Source organism: Sus scrofa, chromosome 5, assembly GCF_000003025.6.
Source record: "Sus scrofa isolate TJ Tabasco breed Duroc chromosome 5, Sscrofa11.1, whole genome shotgun sequence".
NCBI lineage: Eukaryota > Metazoa > Chordata > Mammalia > Artiodactyla > Suidae > Sus > Sus scrofa.
The window spans coordinates 73,582,252-73,605,283 of record NC_010447.5 but is presented as its reverse complement, the minus strand read 5'-3'; the positions used below and the strand labels follow the sequence as shown (position 1 = coordinate 73,605,283).

The following is a 23,032-nucleotide window of genomic DNA, read 5'->3' as shown; positions in this document are numbered from 1 at the left end:
GCCAAGGGGGAGGGGGAGAGAGGAGGATGGACTGGGAGTTTGGGGTTAGTAGATGCAAGCTATTGCACTTGGAGTGGATAAGCAATGAGCTTCTGCTGTATAGCACAGGGAACTATATCTAATCACTTGTGATGGAACATGATGGAGGACAGTGTGAGAAAAAGTATATATGTGTGTGTGTATATATATGTGTGTGTATGTGAATATATATAAAAAACCGGGTCACTATGTTGTACAGCAGAAATTGACATAACATTGTAAATTAACGATATAAAAAAATTTTTTTTAAAAAAACAAAAGGATTAAAAACAAAGGCTTAGTTTTTGTTTTTGTTTTCCTTAATTAAGACAATATGGCGGAGTTCCCGTCGTGGCTCAGAGGTTAACGAATCTGACTAGGAACCATGAGGTTGCAAGTTTGATCCCTGGCCTTGCTCAGTGGGTTAAGGATCCGGCGTTGCCGTGAACTGTGATGTAATTTGTAGACACGGCTAGGATCTGGCATTGCTGTGGCTCTGGCATAGGCCGGTGGCTACAGCTCCGATTGGACCCCCAGCCTGGGAACCTCCATATGCCGCAGGGGTGGCCCTAGAAATGGCAAAAAGACCAAAAAAAAAAAAAAAAAAGACAATATGGCAAGGAGAAACTGATTAATCTTACATCTTTTTTTTTTTTTTTATGTACAGAGTTCCATTTTTAATATTTGGTTAAACCAAATACATCTTTTGTAAACAAACCCAGCACAAAGCCAACAAAAAACGGGAATAGGGAGTTCCCATCGTGGCACAGTAGTTAACGAATCCGACTAGGAACCATGAGGTTGCGGGTTCGATCCCTGCCCTTGCTCAGTTGGTTAAGGATCCTGTGCTGCGGTGAGCTGTGGTGTAGGTCACAGATGCGGCTCTTATCTGGCGTTGCTGTGGCTCTGGCGTAGGCTGGCAGCTACAGCTCTGATTCATCCCCTAGCCTGGGAACCTCCATGTGCCGCAGGAGCGGTCCAAGAAATGGCAAAAAACCAAAAAAAAAAAAAAAGGGAATAAAAGCAAGAAAAACAAAAAGTCTAGGGGTGCCCCTTACTGGGCTTTAGAGTCAGGCCTGCCCCCTTCCTTAAAGGAAGTGGGGCTTTTTGCCCTTGGCCATCAGCATAGGTCCCTGTTCCTAAGCACCAGAATTGGACATGAACAGAGAAACCAGCCCTGAAATGTTTAAGCGTCTTTGCATACCCCATTGGCTCGTGGTCCCCAAGTGCAGAGGGAGTCCTCTGAAGTGCCATTCGCACCGGCCCAAGCAGACACGTGGAGAGGACGTTCCTCCTCCCCCCCAGGAAATGGCTTACATCACTGACAAACCTTACATCTTTTTAAAAACAAAACCCTTTCATAGATTTACTTCTATCTCTCTGGCACAAAAAGTGACATGAGACTGCAATGAGTTTTTAAAGCATGTAATTCAACAGAAAATCAACAATGCTTTCATCTGTAAAATTATCCTAGTGAACTCAAGGATTTTTTTTTTCCTTTCTTTTCAGATGATTTCTGTAATGTGATTGCAGTACTTTCATAATGTTAAATTTTAAATATTTATTTTTTTACTTAGAATTTAGTTGTTGAGCTTTTTTTCCTTCCATTATTTAGTAAACCACTTTGATTATTATAAACAACTTTATATATAACTAAATATTTTCCAACATGTGAGTATTCTCTTAAGCTCTTTATTTTAGATTCTAAAAAGATAACTGGTCTTCCACCATTCAATGCCAGCTCCCTCCAACACCAACTTTTCAATCCAAAAAGAAATCTGAATGGCTAATATTCCCCACAGTAATTTCGTAGCTGTAATTATACTTCAGAGAGGAAAAGCAACCTATAGAAAGAGTTTATTGATACTTAACGTACCTAAGTGCCTAGTATAGCTATTATTACTGCTCAAGAGCCTCATACCCTAAATGCAAAAAAACCCTACTTATCCAAATTATGAAGATGAAAAAATACTCAAAATATACGCAAGAATTACAAAAAGATACTATTAATGAGACTTCTTAGTATATTTATGATTCTTAAGTGATGGTGATTTTGCTCCAAAGGGAGCATGTGGCAATATCTGAAGACATGAAATTTTTGACTGTCACAAGTGGGGGATACCGCTAGCATCTCATCTAGTGGGTAGAAGTCAGGGATGCTGCTAAACATCCTACAAGGCATCCTACAGCCCCCTGCAATAAAAAACTGACCAGCCCAAATTGCCAAGAGTGCCAAAGTTCAGAAATCCTGAGACAGACACACATGCACACACACACACACAAACTCTCATAAATTTAATCTGTCAGTTTGAGAAGTATGAATAAACATTCTAGAGCTTCCTTAGAACCACTTAATAATTCTAAAATATTTCCTTATAGCATACTTAACATCAAGTATTAAAATTTCTTCAATTCTCCAAAACATTCAAATGATAAGTTACATTTTCAAGCAAGGTATTTCCTACTCTGTTTCAATCTTTTTTTTATTTTTTTGTCTTTTGTCCTTTTAGGGGCCGCACCCACGGTATATGGAGGTTCCCAAGTTAGGGATCTAATCGGAGCTGTAGCCACCGGCCTACGCCAGAGCTACAGCAATGCCAGATTCAAGCCGTGTCTGCGACCTACACCACAGCTCATGGCAACGCCAGATCCTTAACCCACTGAGCGAGACCAGGGATCGAACCTGCAACCTCATGGTTCCTAGTTGGATTTGTTTCCTCTGCGCCACAACAGGAACTCCTTGTTTCAATCTTTTAATTTATACATAGTCCGGTAGTTAAGAGCACAAGCTCTGGAATAAGTCTACCAGCATTCAAAAACCCTGGCTCTATCATTTGGTTACCATGAGAGAGGTTTAAAAGTTAATTAATCTCTCTGTGCCTGTCTCCCCATCTATAAAATGCAAATAATGGATTAAGAGGAATAATGCCTACCAGTATACACAATAAGTATTTTTTTTTTATGGCTGCATGCATGGCATACAGAAGTTCCCAAAGTTCCTGCACAGGGATTGAATCCAAGCAGCAGCTGCGGCAACACTGGATTCTTTAACCCATTGAGTGGGGACAGAAATCAAACCCAAGCCTCTGCAGAGACCCAAGATGCTGCAGTTAGATTCTTAACCCACTGGACCATGAGAGGAACTCCTAAGTATTTTACATACTAACCCATTAACTCAAATTAAAAATAAAAATCCACTGATAATACCAAGTGTTACCCAAGATGTGAAACAACTGGAATTCACATACTTTGCTGATGGGAATAAAAATGGGTGCCAAGCTGCTAGCTCTCAGTCTATAAATCACATGACTAACAAATACACATGATCGTCAGTGACCAAACACATTACATTCTTCAAAGGCTTTTGGATTAGTCACTGTGCATTGACTCAGCTCACAGACAGCAAAATATGCTTTGTTGCCTTCCTCTTCCCAGTGATAAGCCCACGTGATATTTTACAAAAAAAACAGATAACTGAAAGAGAATTAGCCAACAAAGAAAAAAGTGCAGCCAAGAAACAAAAAAGTGATAATGGTAGGCGTGGAATTCAAACTGAACCTAAATGGAGTTACAGGAGGAATGGCTGAGCATGGGAATGTTGACAACGTTGCCTTCAAGAAACCCTAGATATGCACATACCTGAGAAAGTCAGTGAAGGCCAACTTATTAAGGCAAACAACAACAGTGACTGTGACAAGGATGAAAATGTCCTAGAGGAAGTAGGCTAACCAAAAAAGTGTATCAAAGGAACCATCAGAAGTATTTCACAACAATGAAAATGCAAAGGATGAAATGTTGGAAACTGATCGAAAGTTAAAATGGAGTATGGCAATTCACCAAGGCATAAAAAAAGATGCTTGCTCCATATCTTAAGTTACGTGACAAGAAGAATGAGTTCCTATTGTGGCTCAGTGGTAACGAACCCAACTAGTAACTGGCCTCGCTCAGTGGGTTAAGGATCTGACATTGCTGTAAGCTGCAGTGTAGGTCGCAGACATGGCTCAGATCCCACATTGCTGTGGCTATGGTGTAGGCCGGCAGCTCCAACAGACCACTACCCTGGGAACTTTGATATGCTTCACATGAGGCCCTAAAAGCAAAAAAAAATGAAAAATGAAAAAAAAAAAAAAGACAAGACAAACACTGTTTAAACTACTCTTCATAAGTGTTTTACAAACAAATAAAAACTCCTAAACTCTCAATGTTTCTGATGTTAAATTACAGTGTACTAAATGAATATTAGTTTTACCATTTATTTCATTTTCCTATACATTTCTAATTGACAGTTTAATTTACTATTTTGAGAAAAATTTTAAAAGTCACAACAACTGTAATTTTTCCCGTTGACTATTAAGATTGCTTTAGGAGTTCCCCTCGTGGCTCAGTGGTTAACGAATCCGACTAGGAACCATGAGGTTGCCGGTTCAGTCCCTGCCCTTGCTCAGTGGGTTAACGATCCTGCGTTGCCGTGAGCTGTGGTGTAGGTTGCCGACGCGGCTTGGATCCTGCGTTGCTATGGCTCTGGCGTAGGCCGGTGACTACAGCTCCGATTCGACCCCTAGCCTGGGAACCTCCATATGCCGCAGGAGCGGCCCAAGAAATGGCAAAAAAAAAAAAAAAAAAAAAAAGGACAAAAAAAAAAAAAAAATATATATATATATATATATCAGTAAGTATGGAAGTTCCTTTGTGGCTCATCGGTAATGAACCTGACTAGTATCCATGAGGGTGCGGCTTCCTTCCCTGGCCTCACTCAGTTGGTTAAGGATCTGGTGTTGCCATGAGCTGTGGTGTAGGTCATACATGCAGCTCAGATCCCATGTTGCTGTGGCTGTGGCATAGGCCGGCAGCTGCAGCTCCAATTCGACCCCTAGCCTGCGAACTTCCATATGCTGCAGGTGTGGTCCTAAAAAGCAAAAAAAAAAAAAAAAAAAAATTTAAATTAAATTAACAAAATATATATGTATGTATGTATGTATGAAATACTGAACTATGAAATCAAATTTTCCACATGTGAATACAGGGGGAAAAAAGTATTTAAAAATAAAGTATATCGACCACTTGACACTTTTGTTCCATAGTTTAAAATATATTTAATATTTAAAAAATCAGTTCCATCCTAAGTTTTATTCTAAGACCTCGTAACTACAAGGGGAAGAAAAGAGCCCTTAAAAAATAATCTCATTCTGTCCACATCAATGACCCCTGAATACAAAATGAAATAAATAAATCCTAACATATTCTGAATTTCACCTACAAGTGTATTTTGAACAAATAAATAATATAACCATTGAGTAAATACAGAACCAAGATTAGTAGGTGATGATAAACTTGAAATGCAGATTAAAAAAAAAAAAAGACAAGAAATATAGATAAATTTTCAGGTATGTGGCTCTATTAAATAAGAAAGTGATAACTTTCAGAGCAGAGACAGGCAAGGGAGAAGGGCTTGCATGAGGATCATAGAACTTGATATATTTCTTACTCTGTTAGCTATTATTCAATCCCATTGTTTCCAATGATTCCACACTCCCATTAACAAGACATATTTGACTATCAACTACTAACATATGCATGCTGCATTTATAAAGTACATAATATGCTATAATAGAAACACATAAAACAGAAAGTGAAAAGAGTAATTATAAACAGAACGTTCCACTATTGGTAACAGACCTGTGGAAGACGGTATAAAAGCAAGGCACCCCAGTAGCAGCCAGTGATGGCCATCTGCAAAAGGAAGGAGCTGGGGAGTGTGACAAGACAGACCCAGGGGGTCAGAAGACTCTACAGGAATGTAAGCAAATACAGTGAGCGTGCTGGTTTCAGGTCTGAGATCAGATTTTACAAGCTACTTACAAGCTAATGAGTCAGATTGTTACTATTTCATGGATGCCTCCAAAAGAAACAAGGCTTTGGGTCAGAGACAACGGACTTTAAATAGCATCAGCACAGCAAACAATTTAAGCATTGGCATGCTTGCATCAGTTACCCTGGGTCCTAGGTCCCAAGTCCCACAGCAACAGTGAGACATAAGCCCAGATGGATGCATGTGGTAGTTCTGATTCATAACTGAGAAACAGTGAACTTGGGGAACTCACTATTTTTATACCAAGCAATAAGCCAGATTGCTCTTTGACACAGAGGAGTTATTACCTTATCCTTCAAGACTGCTCACTACAAACTCAGCTCTGAGAAATAACATGGATAAAAAGCAGTCAGAGGAGTTTCCTTTGGGGCTCGGCAGTTAACAAACCCGACTAGGATCCATGAGGATAAGGGTTTGATCCCGGGCCTCACTCAGTGGATTAAGGATCTGGCGTTGCTGTGAGCTGTGATGTAGGTTTGCAGATGCAGCTTGGATCCCGAGTTGCTGTGGGTGTGGTACAGGACGGTGGCTACTGCTCCAATCCAACTCCTAACCTGGGAACTTCCATATGTCGTGGATGCAGCCCTAAAAAAAAAAAAAGAGTGATCAGGGGAGTTCCCCTTGTGGCTCAGAGGAAATGAATCTGACTAGTATCCATGAATATGCAGGTTCAATCCCTGGCCTTGCTCAGTGGGTTAAGGATCCGGCGTTGCCAGGGGCTGTGGTATAGGTCACAGACGTGGCTTGGATCCCACATTACTGTATGCCGGCAGCTACAGTTCCAATTCAATACCTAGCTCGGAACCTCCATATGCCATGGGTACAGCCCTAAAAAGACAAAAAAAAAAAAAAAAAAATGTTATCAGAGCCTTGCATTCCTGGTGTATCTTGGTAAGATGTGTAGGAGTGCAAGAGACTCATGGAAGACTGTCTCTCCCAATAACTGGGAGCCGGGTTTTTCAATGATGAAGAGGAGTAAAATATGGGAAAGATAAAAGGACACTGCCATGAACTCATGGTTTTCAATGTATGTGAATACTGTATAGAAATACAGATATTAAAGTTATATGTATGCACACTCTCCTGCATGTGCACACCTAGTGTCCAGATCTTGTTTATAAAAAAAAACAAAAACAAAAAAAAAACACTCTTCACTAAAGAGAACCTGTGCTCCTTACAGAAAATGCTGAATTTTTATTTTTTTTTTTTGTCTTTTGTCTTTTTTGTTGTTGTTTTGTTGTTGTTGTTGTTGCTATTTCTTGGGCCGCTCCCGCGGCATATGGAGGTTCCCAGGCTAGGGGTTGAATTGGAGCTGTAGCCACCGGCCTACGCCAGAGCCACAGCAACTCGGGATCCGAGCCACGTCTGCAACCTACACCACAGCTCACGGCAACGCCGGATCGTTAACCCACTGAGCAAGGGCAGGGACCGAACCCGCAACCTCATGGTTCCTAGTCGGATTCGTTAACCACTGCGCCACGACGGGAACTCCTGAAAATGCTGACTTTAGAGCCAAGGCAGAGACAATGTAAGAAAAATCTAGAACATCTTTCATCAGAAAGTAAAGAAATAATAAAAAATTGATAAAATTCAATGAGTTAAAACAACACAGATGACCTTAATTTGGCAATGGATTCTTATATGATACAAAAAGCATTAGCAACAAAAGGAAAAATAGATATATTAGATTTTATCAATTTTAAAATTTTATACAAAGGACTTTATCAATGAAAATGAAATTGACACTTTCATTAAAAAGTATCATACAGTGATATGAAAAGTGAAAAGACAATATAAGGAATGGGAGAAAATATTTCTAAGTCATATATCTGATTAGGATTTAACATCCAGAATATATAAAGAAACTCCTAAAACTCAACAACAAAAAGACAAACAACCCTCCTCAACAAAAGTAGTAGTAAGCCAAACCCAACAATACATTAAAAGGATCATACATCATGATCAAGCAGGATTTATCCCAGCAATGCAAGGATTTCTCAATATACACAAAAAAATGATACACCACATTAACAAACTGAAGAATAAAAACCATATGATGATCTCAATAGAAGGAGAAAAGGCTTCTGACAAAAACTCAACACCCACTTATGATAAGAACTCTCCAGAAAGTAGGCATAGAGGGACCCTGCCTCAACATAATAAAAGCCATAAATGACAAACCCATAGCTAACATTATACTCAACTGTGAAAGCATTGCCTCTAACATTAGGAACAAGGCAAGGATGCCCACTCCCTCCATTTTTCTTCAACATAGTTTTGGAAGTCCTAGCTGCAGCATCAAATAAGAAAAAGAAATTTAAAAAAAAAAATCCAAACTGGAAAAGAAGAAATAAAACTGTCACTATCCGCAAATGACATGATACTATACATAGAAAATCCTAAAGACACAACCAGAAAACTGCTGGAGTTCATCAATGAATTCAACAGAATTGCAGGATACAAAATTAATACACAGAAATCTCTTGCATTTCCATACACTAACAATAAAAGATAAGAAAGAGAAATTAAGGAAACACATCCCACTTACCATTGAATCGAAAAAAAAACCTAGGAATAAACTCACCTAAGGAGGCAAAGATCTATACTCTGAAAACTCTAAGATGTTGGTGAAAGAAATCAAAAATGACACAAAAGGATGGAAAGATATATCATGTTCTTTGATTGGAAGAATCAATATTGTTAAAATGACTATACTACCCAAGGCAATCCCTATCAAATTACCAATGGAATTTTTCACAGAATAGAACAATTTTTTTTTTTTTAATTTGTATGGAAACACGAAAGACCCCAAATAGCCAAAGCAATCCTGAGAAAGAAAAAACAAAGATGGAGGAACCAGGCTCCCTGACTTCAGACTATACTACAAAACTACCATCATCAAAATGGTATGGTACTGGCACAAAAACAAATGTAGATCAATGGAAGTAGATAGAAAGCCCAGAAACAAATGCACACACATAGGATCAATTAATCTATGACAAAGGAGGCAAGAATATACAATGAAGAAAAGATGGTCTCTTCAGTAAGTAGTGTTGGGAAAACCAGACAGCTACATATAAAAGAATGAAAGTAGAACATTCTCTTACACCATGCAGAAAAATAAACTCAAAATGGACTAAAGACCTAAATGTAAGGCTGGATACTATAAAATTCTTAGAGGAAAACACAAGCAGAATACTCTCTGACATAAATCACAGCAATAGTTTTGTGGATCACCTCCCAGAGTAATGAAAATAAAAACAAAAATCAACGAATGGAACCTAATTAAATTACCATATGATCCAGCAACCCCATTCCTGGACATCTATCCAAAGAAACCCATAATTCAAAGATACATGCACCCTATGGGAGTTCCTGTTGTTGCTCAGTGGTTGGCAAATCCAACTAGGTTTGATCCCTGGCCTTACTCAGTGGGTTGGGACTCCAGCATTAGCCGTGAGCTGTGGTGTAGGTTGTGGCTTGGATCCTGAGTTGCTGTGGCTCTGGCGTAGGCCAGCAGCTACAGCACCAATTAGACCCCTAGCCTGGGAACCTCCATATGCCACTGGAGAGGTCCAAGAATTGGCAAAAAGACAAAAAAAAAAAAAAAAAAAAAAAGATACATGCACCCTAATGTTCACTGCAGCACTACTTACAATAGCCAAGACATGGAAGCAACCTAAATGTCCATCAAAAGAGAAGTGGATAAAGAAAAGGTAGTACATATGTACAATGGAATATTACTCAGCCAAAAAAAAAACAAAAAAAGGGAATGAAATAATGTTATTTGCAGCAACACGGATGGACCTAGAGGTTATCATACTGGAGTTCCCGTTGTGGCGCAGTGGTTAATGAATTCAACTAGGAACCATGAGGTTGTGGGTTCAATCCCTGGCCTCGCTCAGTGGGTTAAGGATCTGGTGTTGCCGTGAGCTGTGGTCTAGGTTGTAGACTCGGCTTGGATCCCTCATTGCTGTGGTTCTGGCATAGGCCAGTGTCTACAGCTCCGATTAGACCTCTAGCCTGGGAACCTCCATATGCCACAGGAGCAGCCCTAGAAAAGGCAAAAAGACCAAAAAAAAAAAAAAAAAAAAAAAAAAAAAAAAAAAATTATCATACTAAGCGAGGTAAGTCACAGGAAGAGAAATATCATATAGCATCACTTATATGTGGAATCTTAAGAAATTATACAAATGAACGCATTTACAAAACAGAAACAAGACTTATAGACTTAGAAAGCAAATTTATGGTTACCAAAGGGGAAAGGTGGGGGGCAGGGATAAATCAGGAGTCTGGGATGTTAGTTAACAAGGACCTACTGAACAGCACAGGGAACTCTACTCAATATTCTGTAATAACCTATACGGTAAAAGAATCTGAAAAAAATGGATATATTTATATGTATAACTGAATCACTTTGCTGTACAACTGAACCTAGCAAAACATTGTAAATCAACTATACGCCAATATAAAATAAAATTAAATTAAAAAAAAAACTTTTAAATGGGCAGAAAAAACTGAATAGACATTTCTCCAAAGACATACAAACGGCCAACAGGCACACGAAATGTTGTCCATCATTACTAGCCATTAGGGAAATGCAAATCAAAGCCACAAGATACCACTTCACACTTACCAGGATGGCAGTAACAGTAGGAACAATAACGATGATGATAGTGATAGGAATACAACAAGTGTTGGTGAGGATGTAGAAAAACTGGAATTCTTATATATTGCCGGGGGAATGTAATTAATTGTACCAACAAATTGTACATTTGAAAATGGTTACAATAGCATATTTTATGACATATTAATTTTACCACAACAAATTTTTTTTTTTAAAGAAACGCAGAAGCAGAAGATCCCGTTGTGGCTCATTGGTAATGAGCCCAAGCATATCCATGAGGATGCAGGCTGGATTCCTGGCCTTGCTCAGTGGGTTAAGGATCCAGTGTTGCTGTGAGCTGTGATGCAGGTCACAGACACCACTCAGATTCTGAGTTGCTGTGGCTATGGCGTACGCCTGCAGCTGTAGCTCAAACGTGACCTCTAGACTGAGAACTTCCCATATGCTGCAAGTGCGGCCCTAAAAAAACAAACAAACAAAAAACAAAAAAGAAAAAGAAACAAGAAGCCACTCTGAAGGGATCTACACTGGCTAGATTTGGGCATCAAAATAATGATAGCAATGGATTATAACACATTGAACAAAATAGGAATCCATGAGTCCACACTGATATAAACAAAGTTTTTGTTTGTTCGTTTTCTAAAGGGGGTAATGGAGAGAAAAGAAACTCTTCTTCACAACAGAATGTCTGCATAATAAACATAGAAAGAGGCATCTAAATTACTCATTTAAAAGCATCTTATTAATAATTAACTCAGGCAAGAAAACATCAATGGCTGTTAAAACTAGGGAGTGAAAGTGGGACAAAGAATAGCATAATCACATAGATGCAAAGTATCTCCCCACAAAACACTAGTTTTAAGGGGGTAGGCTAACTTAACAGTAGAGAAATTTTGCAGACCCCATCTTAATCAGATGATAAAAGTCAATGAAGCCAATAAAGGGACAATTTAAAGACATGTGTAATCTAACAGAATGCAATAAAAAGAACACAACATCACTTCAGGGACTGTCCCAACAAAAAATGCATAACCTGGATCTAAGCATGAAGAAATATCAGACAAACCTAAATTGAGAAACAAAATGTGTTTTGTATTTATCTTGCCAGAAATGGCCATAAAAATCAGGGAAAGACTGAAGAACCCTTACAGATTTAGGGAGGTCTACAAAAATATGAGCTGTGAGATCAGATTAGATCTTTTTGCTGTAAAGCACATTACTGGGGCATTGCTGGAGACATTAATGGGGGTCTCTGGTGAAGGGTTATAGGAGTTCTTTGAGTTATTCTTCCAACTTTTCTATCAATTTTAAAAAGTTTCAAATAAAATGTTTTAAATGTTCTAACGTTTTCTTTGCATAATACAAAGAAGCATCATGTATACCCCACTGACAAAAACAGGAATACTGACCAGTCTCATTCTCCTAATTGTTCAAGACCTTACTCTTAGACAAAATTACATTACTCTTTGGTTTAGGATCCAGTGATTCCCCCCCCCCCAACCCAGTACAACAGATAATCTTCATTCATAAAATCTTCTGGGTAGGAACTCTTCACTGAGCCCACTGGATAGGGAACAACTTATAGACAGCCAAAAAGATGCTAGCTGCTAAAAGCTATAGCTTTTGTGATAGCGTAAGACTTGAGATGTTACTGAAGACATGTAGACATCACATGAAGGCACAGGAAGGGGCTGAAGTCAAGGCACTTTCTACTCTACTACCCTGCCCTGTTTTTCTTCATAAAAATCATGTGTCTTGTTTTTGATCTATTTATTATCTCTAATCCATACTAAAATGTAGGCTTCATGAAAGTAAGAACTTAATATCCCCAGAGCCTCGAAGAGTACATGACATATATGACACAAAATATTTATCAAATGAATAAACATACCATAGAGATGATCTCTATATCCTGAAAAGGGTATATTTTGTTTTTTTCATAATTAACATTAAAGGATTATTATGTGGCAGGCATGGTACAGTATGTGTTATATGTGTTAAATCATTTAATGCTTTTTTAAAAATTGAAGTATAGTTGATTTACAGTATGTTAGTTTCAGATGTACAGCATAGTGATTCATTATTTTTGCAGTTTGTATTCCATTATAGGTTACTACAAGATAATAGGTGTAATTCCCTGTGCCATATACAGTATATGACTGTTGCTTATCTATTTTATATATAGTGTATCTATTAATCCCATACCCCTAATTTGTTCCTCCCACCTTCCCTCTCCCCTTTGGTAACCACAGTTTTTTTTTCCCCCTTATCTGGGAATCTGTTTGTTTTGTACATATATTCATTTATATTATCTTTTAGATCCACATTTAAGTGAAATCATATAGTATTTGTCTTTCTCTGACTTATTTCACTATGCACAATATTCTCTAGGCTCATCAACCTTGCTGCAAATGGCAGTCTTTTGTTCTTTTTTATAGCTGAGTAATATTCCAGTTTATATTGTGTTTCTTTTAGGATTTTAAAAGGCAAACTGAAAACATCTATTAAAATTTAAATTATATATGCCTTTTGACCCAGAAATTCCACTACTGGCAATTGATCCCACAGCAACTAAAGTACAGTTTTTTAAAGATACTATGCACTCAGATTTACTGCAGCACTGATTTTTACTGGAAACAGCATGAATATTCATCAATAGGTGAACAGGTAAATTATCTGGCATATCCACATAATGGAATATTATTTGGCCATTAAAAAGATTCAAATTAAAGTTAAAACAATTAACAGATTTTCACAAGCCTCTGGAGAAAAGCAACTTTGAGAAAAGTGTGATCTCATGAACAAAATCAAATAGCCCAAAAGAATATAGAGGAAAGCAGAACATATACCAAATTATAAACATTGCTATTAAGACTGACATCTACATGTTTTCATTTCATTTATGTAAAGTTGTAAACATGTATAGGAAAAAAAACACTAAAAAAGACAAGAAGAAAATAAAGATACAAACACTCTTATTTTTTTTATTTTTATTTTTGTCTGTCTTTTTAGGTCCTCACCCATGGCATATAGAGGTTCTCAGGTTAGGGGTCGAATCAGAGCTGTAGTCGCCGGCCTACACCACAGTCATAGCAATGCCAGATCTGAGCCACATCTTCGATCTACACCATAGCTCACAGCAACACCACATCCTTAACCCACTGAGCAAGGCCAGGGAATCGAACCTGCTATCTCATGGCTCCTAGTTAGATTCATTAGCCACTAAGCCACAATGGGAACTCCATGACACTCTTATTTTAAAAGTTGAAAATCAGTAGAAAAAAAATAATTCAAGAGCTGTCACTTTGGCAGTAAATAAAACCATTGGCTAAGGTGGGGGGAGCGGGAAGTGGTAAATTTTGCTTTTCACAGTTGGGTCTCTATTACATCAGATTATTTATGTTGACATACTAGGCTTCCCACTTCACATTCCCCCCCCTCCTCAAATAGCACTTTGTCCCAGTACTATTTATTAAAAAGTTCATTCTTTCCCCATTTGATTTGCAATGCTCCTACTGCTATATCCCAGACTTTTAGACATAGGTAGGTTTGCTTTCAGACTCGCTATTTTGTTTCACATTACTACAACTTTATAGTTTTGATATATACTACCTTGAATCTTCACATCTTTTTCAAGACTATTTTTGCTATTTGGGCTTCTACTCTTCATATTAATTTTAGAACCAGCTTGGTAACTCCCATGCTTAAAAAAAAAAAAAAAAAAATCTAGGAATTTAGATGAACCACATCAAATTCACATCTGAATCTGAAATTATACATTTGTGAGATTGTCTTCTTCCCAGACAGTGATGTCATACGTTGCTACTTTTATTCAGGATATTAAAATGTTCTTTAGAAATGACTTATAATTTCACCCAAATAGGTCTCATATACTTCTGTTAAATTTATTCTTATGACTCCTTATAGTTTTATGCTACAGTGTTCACAATTTTTACAACTGATGCTGCTGGTAGTTTTTATTATACTGAACTGAGCCACGACAGGGACTCCTGCTATGAGTTCTGAACATCCTTGTACATTCCTGCCATTCATACCAAATTGAAAGAACTTTCCATGTTTTTGTAAAAGACAGTTCAAAAGGTTAAGGTAACCACAGCATAACTTCTTATGAGTGCTTACTGCCACAGAAAGGACTGGCCTGCTTCCTGATTGCAACAAAAGGTAACTAGTTTTTTAACTCTGGGTTCCTCAACTATACTGCATCCCACTGTGTGCACAGCCACCCTCCCAGCCCATCACATCAGCGTGTAGGACTTGGGGGCAGGGAACCAACACTGTCATGCCGATGCCCTTGCTGACTGCTGTACTGTGAGTAACAACTGCCATGCTTATCCACTGAATCCTTTTGTCCACCCCTTGCCATTCTCCATGAGTTTGGCATTCTTCTCTGGCAGTCCATAAAACATCTTTAAACAACAACAATAACTATCGGAGTTCCTGTTGTGGCTCAGAGGTTAACAAATCTGACTAGGAGCCATGAGGTTGCAGGTTCGATCCCTGGCCTTCTCTGTGGATTAAAGATCCCGTGTAGGCCAGCAGCTACAGCTCTGATTAGACCCCTAGCCTGGGAACCTCTATGTGCTGTGGGTATGGCTCTAGAAAAGACAAAAAGACCAAAAAACCCAGTAACAATAACTATCGACCTGGTTAAATCTCTCAAGCTTTTTTTTCTAACTATTCTATCAAATGCCTCTATAAGTAACAAAGCTAACAATGACTATAAGGCCTTTCCAAACTGTGTTTCCCAAACAGAACTTAGTTGATTGATATAAAGCAACTGAGAGATGCTTTACAATAGGAGACAATTTGTAATGACTCAAGTATTCTCAGGAAAGATACTTCTGGAAAAAAATGCCTTACTTTCTAATTAAGCAAATATTTATCTTACATTCCACACCACACATTAAGGATAATTTAATAATTAGTTGGAGAAAAATATAACAATAGCTTAAACATTTTTAAATATGTATTTTTGTATCAAGTACAAAATGCAAAGAGATGCAGAACACTAGCTATTAACACCATTAATATTGTATCATACAGTCACAAAAAGGATATAATTCTAGCAGCTTTCAAATTTTTAAATCCCACTAAGTATTTCTTCTATGTGCCTTGAGGTTATATTTCAATAGCAGACATCTCAGTGAGTCAAATATCAAAGTAGTTATATTACTACTTTTTATCTTTTTACCTGTATTCAGGCTGCCGGCTTGCAGAATGATCATCTCTTGTCCACCTATAGCCAGACTCATCCTATAACAGAAAAACATTAGATATTCCTTTACATTATTTTGGTCAAATACGTTATGTATATTTCTAACAGTACTAGTGGGAAACTAGTCTATAAAAGCCAAAATAACATGAGGTCAAAAACAATTCTCTAAATTTCTCTGAGCTTCAAAGGAAAAAGAAAAAAAGATACAAGTCATCCATTTCAACAACTAATCTAGCAGCCTGAGAACTGTGGTACCATTTATCTCAATTCAATCGCTTTAAGTATTTCTTTGATAGGCCTTTAGGCAAACAGCCTTATTGCCAAGACACACACCAAGATACACAACATAGAAAGTCTGTTCAGAACAAAGGTTCGATTTAAATTTAGTCAAGTTTTCTTTTCTCATCCTACCTCCCACTAAAAACCAGTTGGAAATAATGTAGTAAGAAATCAGCACTTACTGATAAGCTACATTAGAGCAAGATGTGGCACTAAGTTTAAAATTAATCAAAGAAAGCACACTTTGCCCTCTAAAACAGGCAAATTTGAAAAAGTGCATAAAAAGGAACCACACAGTAATCCACATTCAATTACTTTAAAATTATACATAAAAACAATGTAGAGTCAGCCCTCCAAATCCAAAGGATGCTGTGCATCAGCAGATTCAAGCAACCATGGATCAAAAATATTGTGGAAGGGGGGGATTTCCAGAAAGTTCCAAAAAGCAAAACTTGAATCTGCTGCATGCTATAAACTATTTACATAACATTATGTTGTATTAGGTATTACTAATAATCTAGCAATGATTTAAGGCATAGGGAGGATGTTCATAGCTTTATGCCAATACTATGCCACTTTCTATAAGGGACTTGAGCATGCTTGGGGGTTCTAGAACCAATGCCCTGCTGATACCAAGGGATGATTGTAAACATGTGCATTACCTACGATCAGAAACACTGATTCAGCTAAAATAAATACTGACTTCATCTTCCTCTTTAGCATTACATAATCATGATCATAACCATAAAATGTATTTGTCATTTTCTTTCCCATTTGTAAATTATGAACAAACAAAAACAAAAAAAAAAAACTCGGACATTCCCACGTGGTGCAAGTTAGGGATCCAGCATTGCCACAGCTGTGGTGCAGGTTGCACTGTGGCTCAGATTCAATCCCTGGCCTACGAACTTCCACATGCTGTGGGGATGGCCACAAAAAAAAAGAAAAAAGAAAAAAAACTCGACAGCTATAATAACATATTGCATCAAGTAAGTAGTTTGCTTTTGCTTTATAGTAATTGAACTCTAGGTAAGAATTAGTGTCACGAGAATCCTAAAGATCTCAAGTGGGCTTGCTTGTTTGAAGTAAATTTAAAGAGAAAATGTATATGTCTAAACACAATTTGTAATCATTATAAAAATATTATCAAGGCGGTATTAAGCTGCAAGGTTTTAGAAGAAAACCACTTCAAATACAAATTGGTCCAATGAGTAGTTCCCAACGTGGCTCAGTGGAAACAAATCTGACTAGCATCCATGAGGACACAGGTTTGACCCCGGCCTTGCTCAGTGGGTTAAAGATCCAATGTTGGCCTGAGTTGTGGTGTAGGTCACCGATGTGGCTTGAATCTGGTGTTGCTGTGTTGTGGTGCAGCCCGGCAGCTACAGCTCCAATTCGTCTCCTAGCCTGGGAACCTCCATATGCCGTGGGTGCGGCCCTAAAAAGCAAAAAAAGACAAATTGGTCCAATGAATCCAAAATCCCTGTCTATACTAAGTGGCCACATGGTTTTCTTAAGGAAGATAACTTTTTATGCAGAGGACAAATTGTTTCTCCTTGAGATTACTTGGAAGAATGGCTCTGATAGCAAAATCTAATTATTTCTGGAATAGAAATAATGCATAATGTTTACTTTTCAATACCAAACCTTTCTTCCTCAAGAACAGTATGACATTTAAAATTGAACAAAATAAAAATCAAGGAAGTAAGGAGAAGTAAGGAAGCTAATAATACCCTAAGCTTAAACACAAGAAAATATTGAATAGTCTCATTTCCACTTCAGAATCATCAAGGGTTGCTATAGTGTGGTAGTAAGAGAACTGGACTCCCATATACACCCACCCTGGGGAAATCACCTACCTCCATTTCTTCAAGTGTAAAGCATGGAAACTAACTCCAACAGCCAATGTGAGGTCAAATTTCATTAACAACAATGTCTGACTATGTACTGTCAATTATAATATTATACAGTAGGTAGGGGGAAAGGAGAAAATGTAGGAAATGGTCTAGCAGAGGAATGTTGTAAACATTCAAGCCAAGTCAAAGGAAGTGCACCAAGGAACGGTTACATCAAATTCAGTCATAGATTACCACAACATTAAATATATACTTCTAGATTATTAGAGATGATCAAGAAAAAAAAAAACATCATAGTAATAGCAATAATAGCTAACATTTAAAAAGTGCTTACTATACGACAGACAATGTTTTGAGGGCTTTCTAATCTGAGTTAGGAAGTAGACTTTAATAATAACTGTAAGGGAGTTCCTGTCGTGGCTCAGTGGTTAAGGAACCCGACTAGTATCCATGAGGTTTCGGGTTCGATCCCTGGCCTTGCTCAGTGGGTTAAGGATCCGGCGTTGCCGTGAGCTGTGGTGTAGGTCACAGACGAGGCTCGGATCCCACGTTGCTGTGGCTGTGGCGTAGGGCAGCAACTGTAGCTCCGATTGGACCCCTAGCCTGGGAACCTCCATATGCCGCTGGTGCAGCCGTAAAAAGACAAAAGACAAAATAATAATAACAACAACACAATAATACGAGACCAAGTCTCAACAACCCAACCTCACCCACAGCATTTCATGATGAAATAAAGTCATTATGAGTGAGCACACCCAGTAACAGATGATGACCACCTACTTATCACTTACAGAATACAAGAGCAATAGATAAGATTACCTTTATCTGGTTCTGCAAGTCCTCAACAATTTAGGGGTTAAAAAAGCAGACTAGTTGGGATTAATGTCATTTAGATAGAGCTACCAGAGGGCTTACCCACTTTTCCAGCACCCCAAGATTCTTGACTACCAGTTCCCATTTGACAGCTCCAGCAGGCAATTCAACAGAGCATCAAGCAGGAAGTGTTATTCAACTGCCTTCATGGCCAGTCACATAAATTCAAAAAAAATCACGATTTTTAAACTTATAAAAAGTAACAATTAGTATATGGGGGAAATTTACATACTCCTCTGTGAGATGGACCACTTCTTCGATCATGAGAAAAACTGCGGCCCTCGTCACATTCTCGGTTAACATGACCGTAATATCTATTGTAGTTTCCTTCACCAGGTCTGTCTAGCAGTGGTGGTTTCTTTGGCACAATATTAACTACTCTATGGTAGCCATCCTAAAACAGACAAAAAGAAATATATAAAAATCACTAATTCCTCTATTTGGTTTTGGAAAGGTTTTTAAAAAGCACAGGAGTTCTTATCCTTAATCAAATAGAGTAAATGTATAAACAAACAAAAATGCATTAATGAAATAACATGAATATAACTAATAGTAAGGTCTTGACATAAATTAAAGGAAACAAAACCATTCAATGAAGAAAGTCAGGTGTTTAAAGTAACATGCAGCAATGCAAAAAACCGATAAGTAAAAGAAAAATACAGTATTATTAATAAAAATAAACTACAGAAAGTGAGAGTGTTACGGTAGCTCTAATCCCTAATTGGCTAGGAATTTTAGAAAGAAAACCATTTAAGACAGCACAGATCTTTGTTCTACTGTGTTTGAAGTACATTGTTCAGAAGAAAAAAAGTTTTTTACACATAATCAGCAGCAAACAGGGAGGTAATACTGAGCTAGAAAGATCTAGAGGAAACATTTTGCTGTTTCTCCAGAAGCACCAGAGAAAGGAGAGCCCTTGACAGAAAATTTGAAATAATTTTCAAAGCAATATGTTAATGTGTTCAAGTTTTAACAGCTGAGTGAATGCTTAGTGGGAGTTGGGAAACTGGACAGAAGGAGAACACTTATCTTAGACTAGAAGCTGCTATGAAAGAACTAAGTAAAAATGATTGTCAATAAAAACTGGAGAGCTACAGAACATGTGTCTATAAATAATCTAGTTTTGAGCATTCATGTCAGTATCAAATGAGGTTATGTGAAAGAAATTGGCAAGCTATCCAAGACCAGGATGTGATCATTATGAGTTAATTCAACAAAATGAAAAACCAAAACATATTGCCCAACATTCGGGGCTGTTTATCTTACTAAGTCTCAGTTTCATTATCTGTAAAACAAGATTAATACTAATACCTACCTCATAGGGTTGTGAGGACTAAATAAAAACCAAACTGTAAAACATTTAGCACAGCAGGTTCTATAAAAATGATTGCTATTTTGATTACTATTTTTGCAACTCTAAGTGAACCAGTGAATTCCTCAAAGTGTCTATCCTTAAATTACTTCTTAGCAATAACTACAACTATGCAGTTATCAAATAACCATAATCAATTCAAATTTTCCAATGGGTAAGAAATTTGTCAACGTGCTAGGAAAAAACTAAGATCAATAGTTCACATCTATTTGACAGTTAAACCGATCTACTCAATTTTCCCCCCCAATGAGGATACAAGTGGTTTCCTTCTTTGGTATGTTAGATATTACATTAAATATATATTCTGTATGATTACATAAAATATAGTGCATAAATGAATTTACTGACTCTTCTAAATACTTTCACAGAAATTTTCAATTAAATCTAATAAGCAAATACTGAGCTTCTTTAAAAAAAAAAACTGGCAGTAAGCCAATTGGTAACATTATAATTTATTGCATTTTCTAATTCAAAATTTGTTATACATAAAATTAGAATCACCTGGAGTTCCCGTTGTGGCACAGCAGAAATGGATCCAAGTAGGAACCATGAGGTTGAGGGGTTCGATCCCTGGCCTTGTTCAGTGGGTTAAAGATCTGGTGGTGCCGTGAGCTGTGGTGTAGATCTAGGACGTGGCTCGGACCTGGCGTTGCTGTAGCTGCGGCAGAGGCTAGCAGCTATAGTGCCGATTGGACCCCTAGCCTTGGAACCTCCATATGCCACAGGTGCAGCCCTAAAAAACAAAAAGAAAAAAAAAAAACAAAAAACCTAGAATCACTGATTTCTCTTATTCTAAGAAACTATAAAATTCCATTCCACTATGTCCTTCTTTGTTTGCATATATCCTTATGTAAAGGTACTCTAAACACTTTTATGAATAGGGGACAGCTATTCCTTTACCAAGCAACCTGTTCCTTTGCTCAACATGCACCTCCCCCACTACCAATTACTACAAAGTTATCTCAGGTTTCAAACTGTATACAGTAAAACTTTTCAAAGAAGTAAAACTCGAATCACATTTAGTTATATATTTAACAAATTGTTTAACCAAATAACAATAAATGAAAATAATCATGCCAAAGTTGTTAATCAGCAAAAGGAAAAAAATCTCCTAATGACAGCTCTTGTACCCAGCAATGAAGATAGAACTGGCATTTTCTTTATTTTTTAAATTTTATTTTATTGGGGTATAGTTGATTTAAAGTGTTCTGTGTGTTATGTTTATATCAAAGTGGATACGTGTGTGTGTATGTATATCCACTCTTCCCCCACCATAGGTTATTACAGAGTATTGAGTAAACCTTCCTACACTATACAGTAGATTCTTGTTAGTTATCTCTTTTACATATAGTATTGTATGGATGTTAATCCCATCTTCCCCCCCACCATAATTCCCCTTTGGTAATCCTAAATTTAATTTTGAAATCTTTGAGTTTGTTTCTGACCTATAAATAAGTTATTTTTTTCATTTTTATTAGATTCCACATATAAGTGATACATATGATATCTGTCTTTGGCTTATTTCACTTAATAGGTCCATTCATTTTGCTGCAAATGGCATTTATTTCTTCTTATGGCTGAGTAATATTCCTCCTTTATGTTTTGAGAAAGTATTCAAATATAAGTAATTATACTATCTCCACTCTGTAGGCATCTAATCTTAAAAGAAAATTCCCTAGTCTTATGAAAGACTTCAGAAAATGAAGATGACTGTAGGAGTCTGTGACAAAGCAAGGCTGTATTTTCAGAGTTCACAGTTTATCCAGATATACCATTCAAGGGTTCTTTTTCTTTCCAATAAAATCCATGATAAGAGGCAAAAATTTCAGAATTTCTTTCAAAAGCTTTTAGTATTTAAAAAGTTCAAATATTATGTTATGTTACTTAACAATGCCAGATCGGAATGGAAATATCACTGTCAAAAATTCTTACACAAATCTTACATTAAGCTATAAATATGTAATTTTCCTTTCTAAATGCTAACAGAAGTACACAAGTCTTCAGATACTGTTATGTTTGGACCTTGCCTTTTAGAAACATATTAGAAAACTATGGAGCCATTATGTACAAGCCAGAAATAAAAATTACGACATAAAGAATATCTCAGAAAGTTAAGGATAACAGGATCATTTTCAATTAATTGAAAAATAAACTTAATGGAATGGAAACACTTCTATTATTTAAAATGCAGATGGATCTATCAAATTTGCTCCTCCTCCAAAGTTATTAATAGTATAATCAGTGAGCTCAAAAATAAAAAGTATTATATAGCTCATAAAAAAAGAAATTTAAAAGCCTATTTTACTTAATCATTTATCTACTCTGGCATGTGTGGAAAGCAAAAACATGCATATAAACTTAACCACTTTTTTGAAAAGTTACAGTTCCATGATTTTTTACATTCTCATATCTGTCATTATCTTAGAGGTGAGACCTACCACAAGGCCCTCTACATTTCTGAAATAAGGACTATTCAGTTTGTTTGTGCTAATAGAAATCAGATTAAGATACAAATCAGTTTTACAATTTTGAAATCTGAAATGGTGATAGTGTTTTGATACAAAACCACCTATTATTTCTTAATTTTCTATAAATTCCAATTTAATATAACTACCAGTTAAAAGCTTTTAGCTAAATAAAAGCATCAAGTCTGATATTTTGTTTGATTCAGTATGTACATGTGTATCAAATTTTCCACACTACTGTTTAGTCTCATTACTAACTGGGTACAAATTATAAGGATTACATTTCTTTTCCATTGTCATTAAAATATACTTTTGCACCCATTTTAACACAAAAAAAATTTATTTAAAATAAAAATTTTAATATATAAGCACCCCTCTTAAGCATCCTTATCTTTTAGAGACACATATTGAAATCTTTCCATTTGAAATAAGGTTTC

At 37.0% G+C, this 23,032-nt stretch overlaps 1 protein-coding gene across 11 annotated transcripts in view; it reads right to left on the bottom strand.

Annotated features, from left to right (window-relative positions):
* Nucleotides 1-23,032, bottom strand: part of PPHLN1 (periphilin 1) — a 140,199-nt gene that overhangs the window by 91,120 nt on the left and 26,047 nt on the right. For 6 of the 11 annotated variants that reach the window (XM_013997947.2, XM_013997948.2, XM_021092548.1 and 3 more), the window contains 2 exons: nt 18,991-19,152; nt 15,727-15,788 (listed from right to left, as the gene is read on the bottom strand). In XM_013997947.2, coding sequence (XP_013853401.1) covers nt 15,727-15,788; nt 18,991-19,152 — 224 coding nt within the window. The remainder of the gene's footprint in view (nt 1-15,726; nt 15,789-18,990; nt 19,153-23,032) is intronic. The other 5 variants (XM_013997950.2, XM_013997949.2, XM_021092552.1 and 2 more) reach the window with 1 other exon arrangement.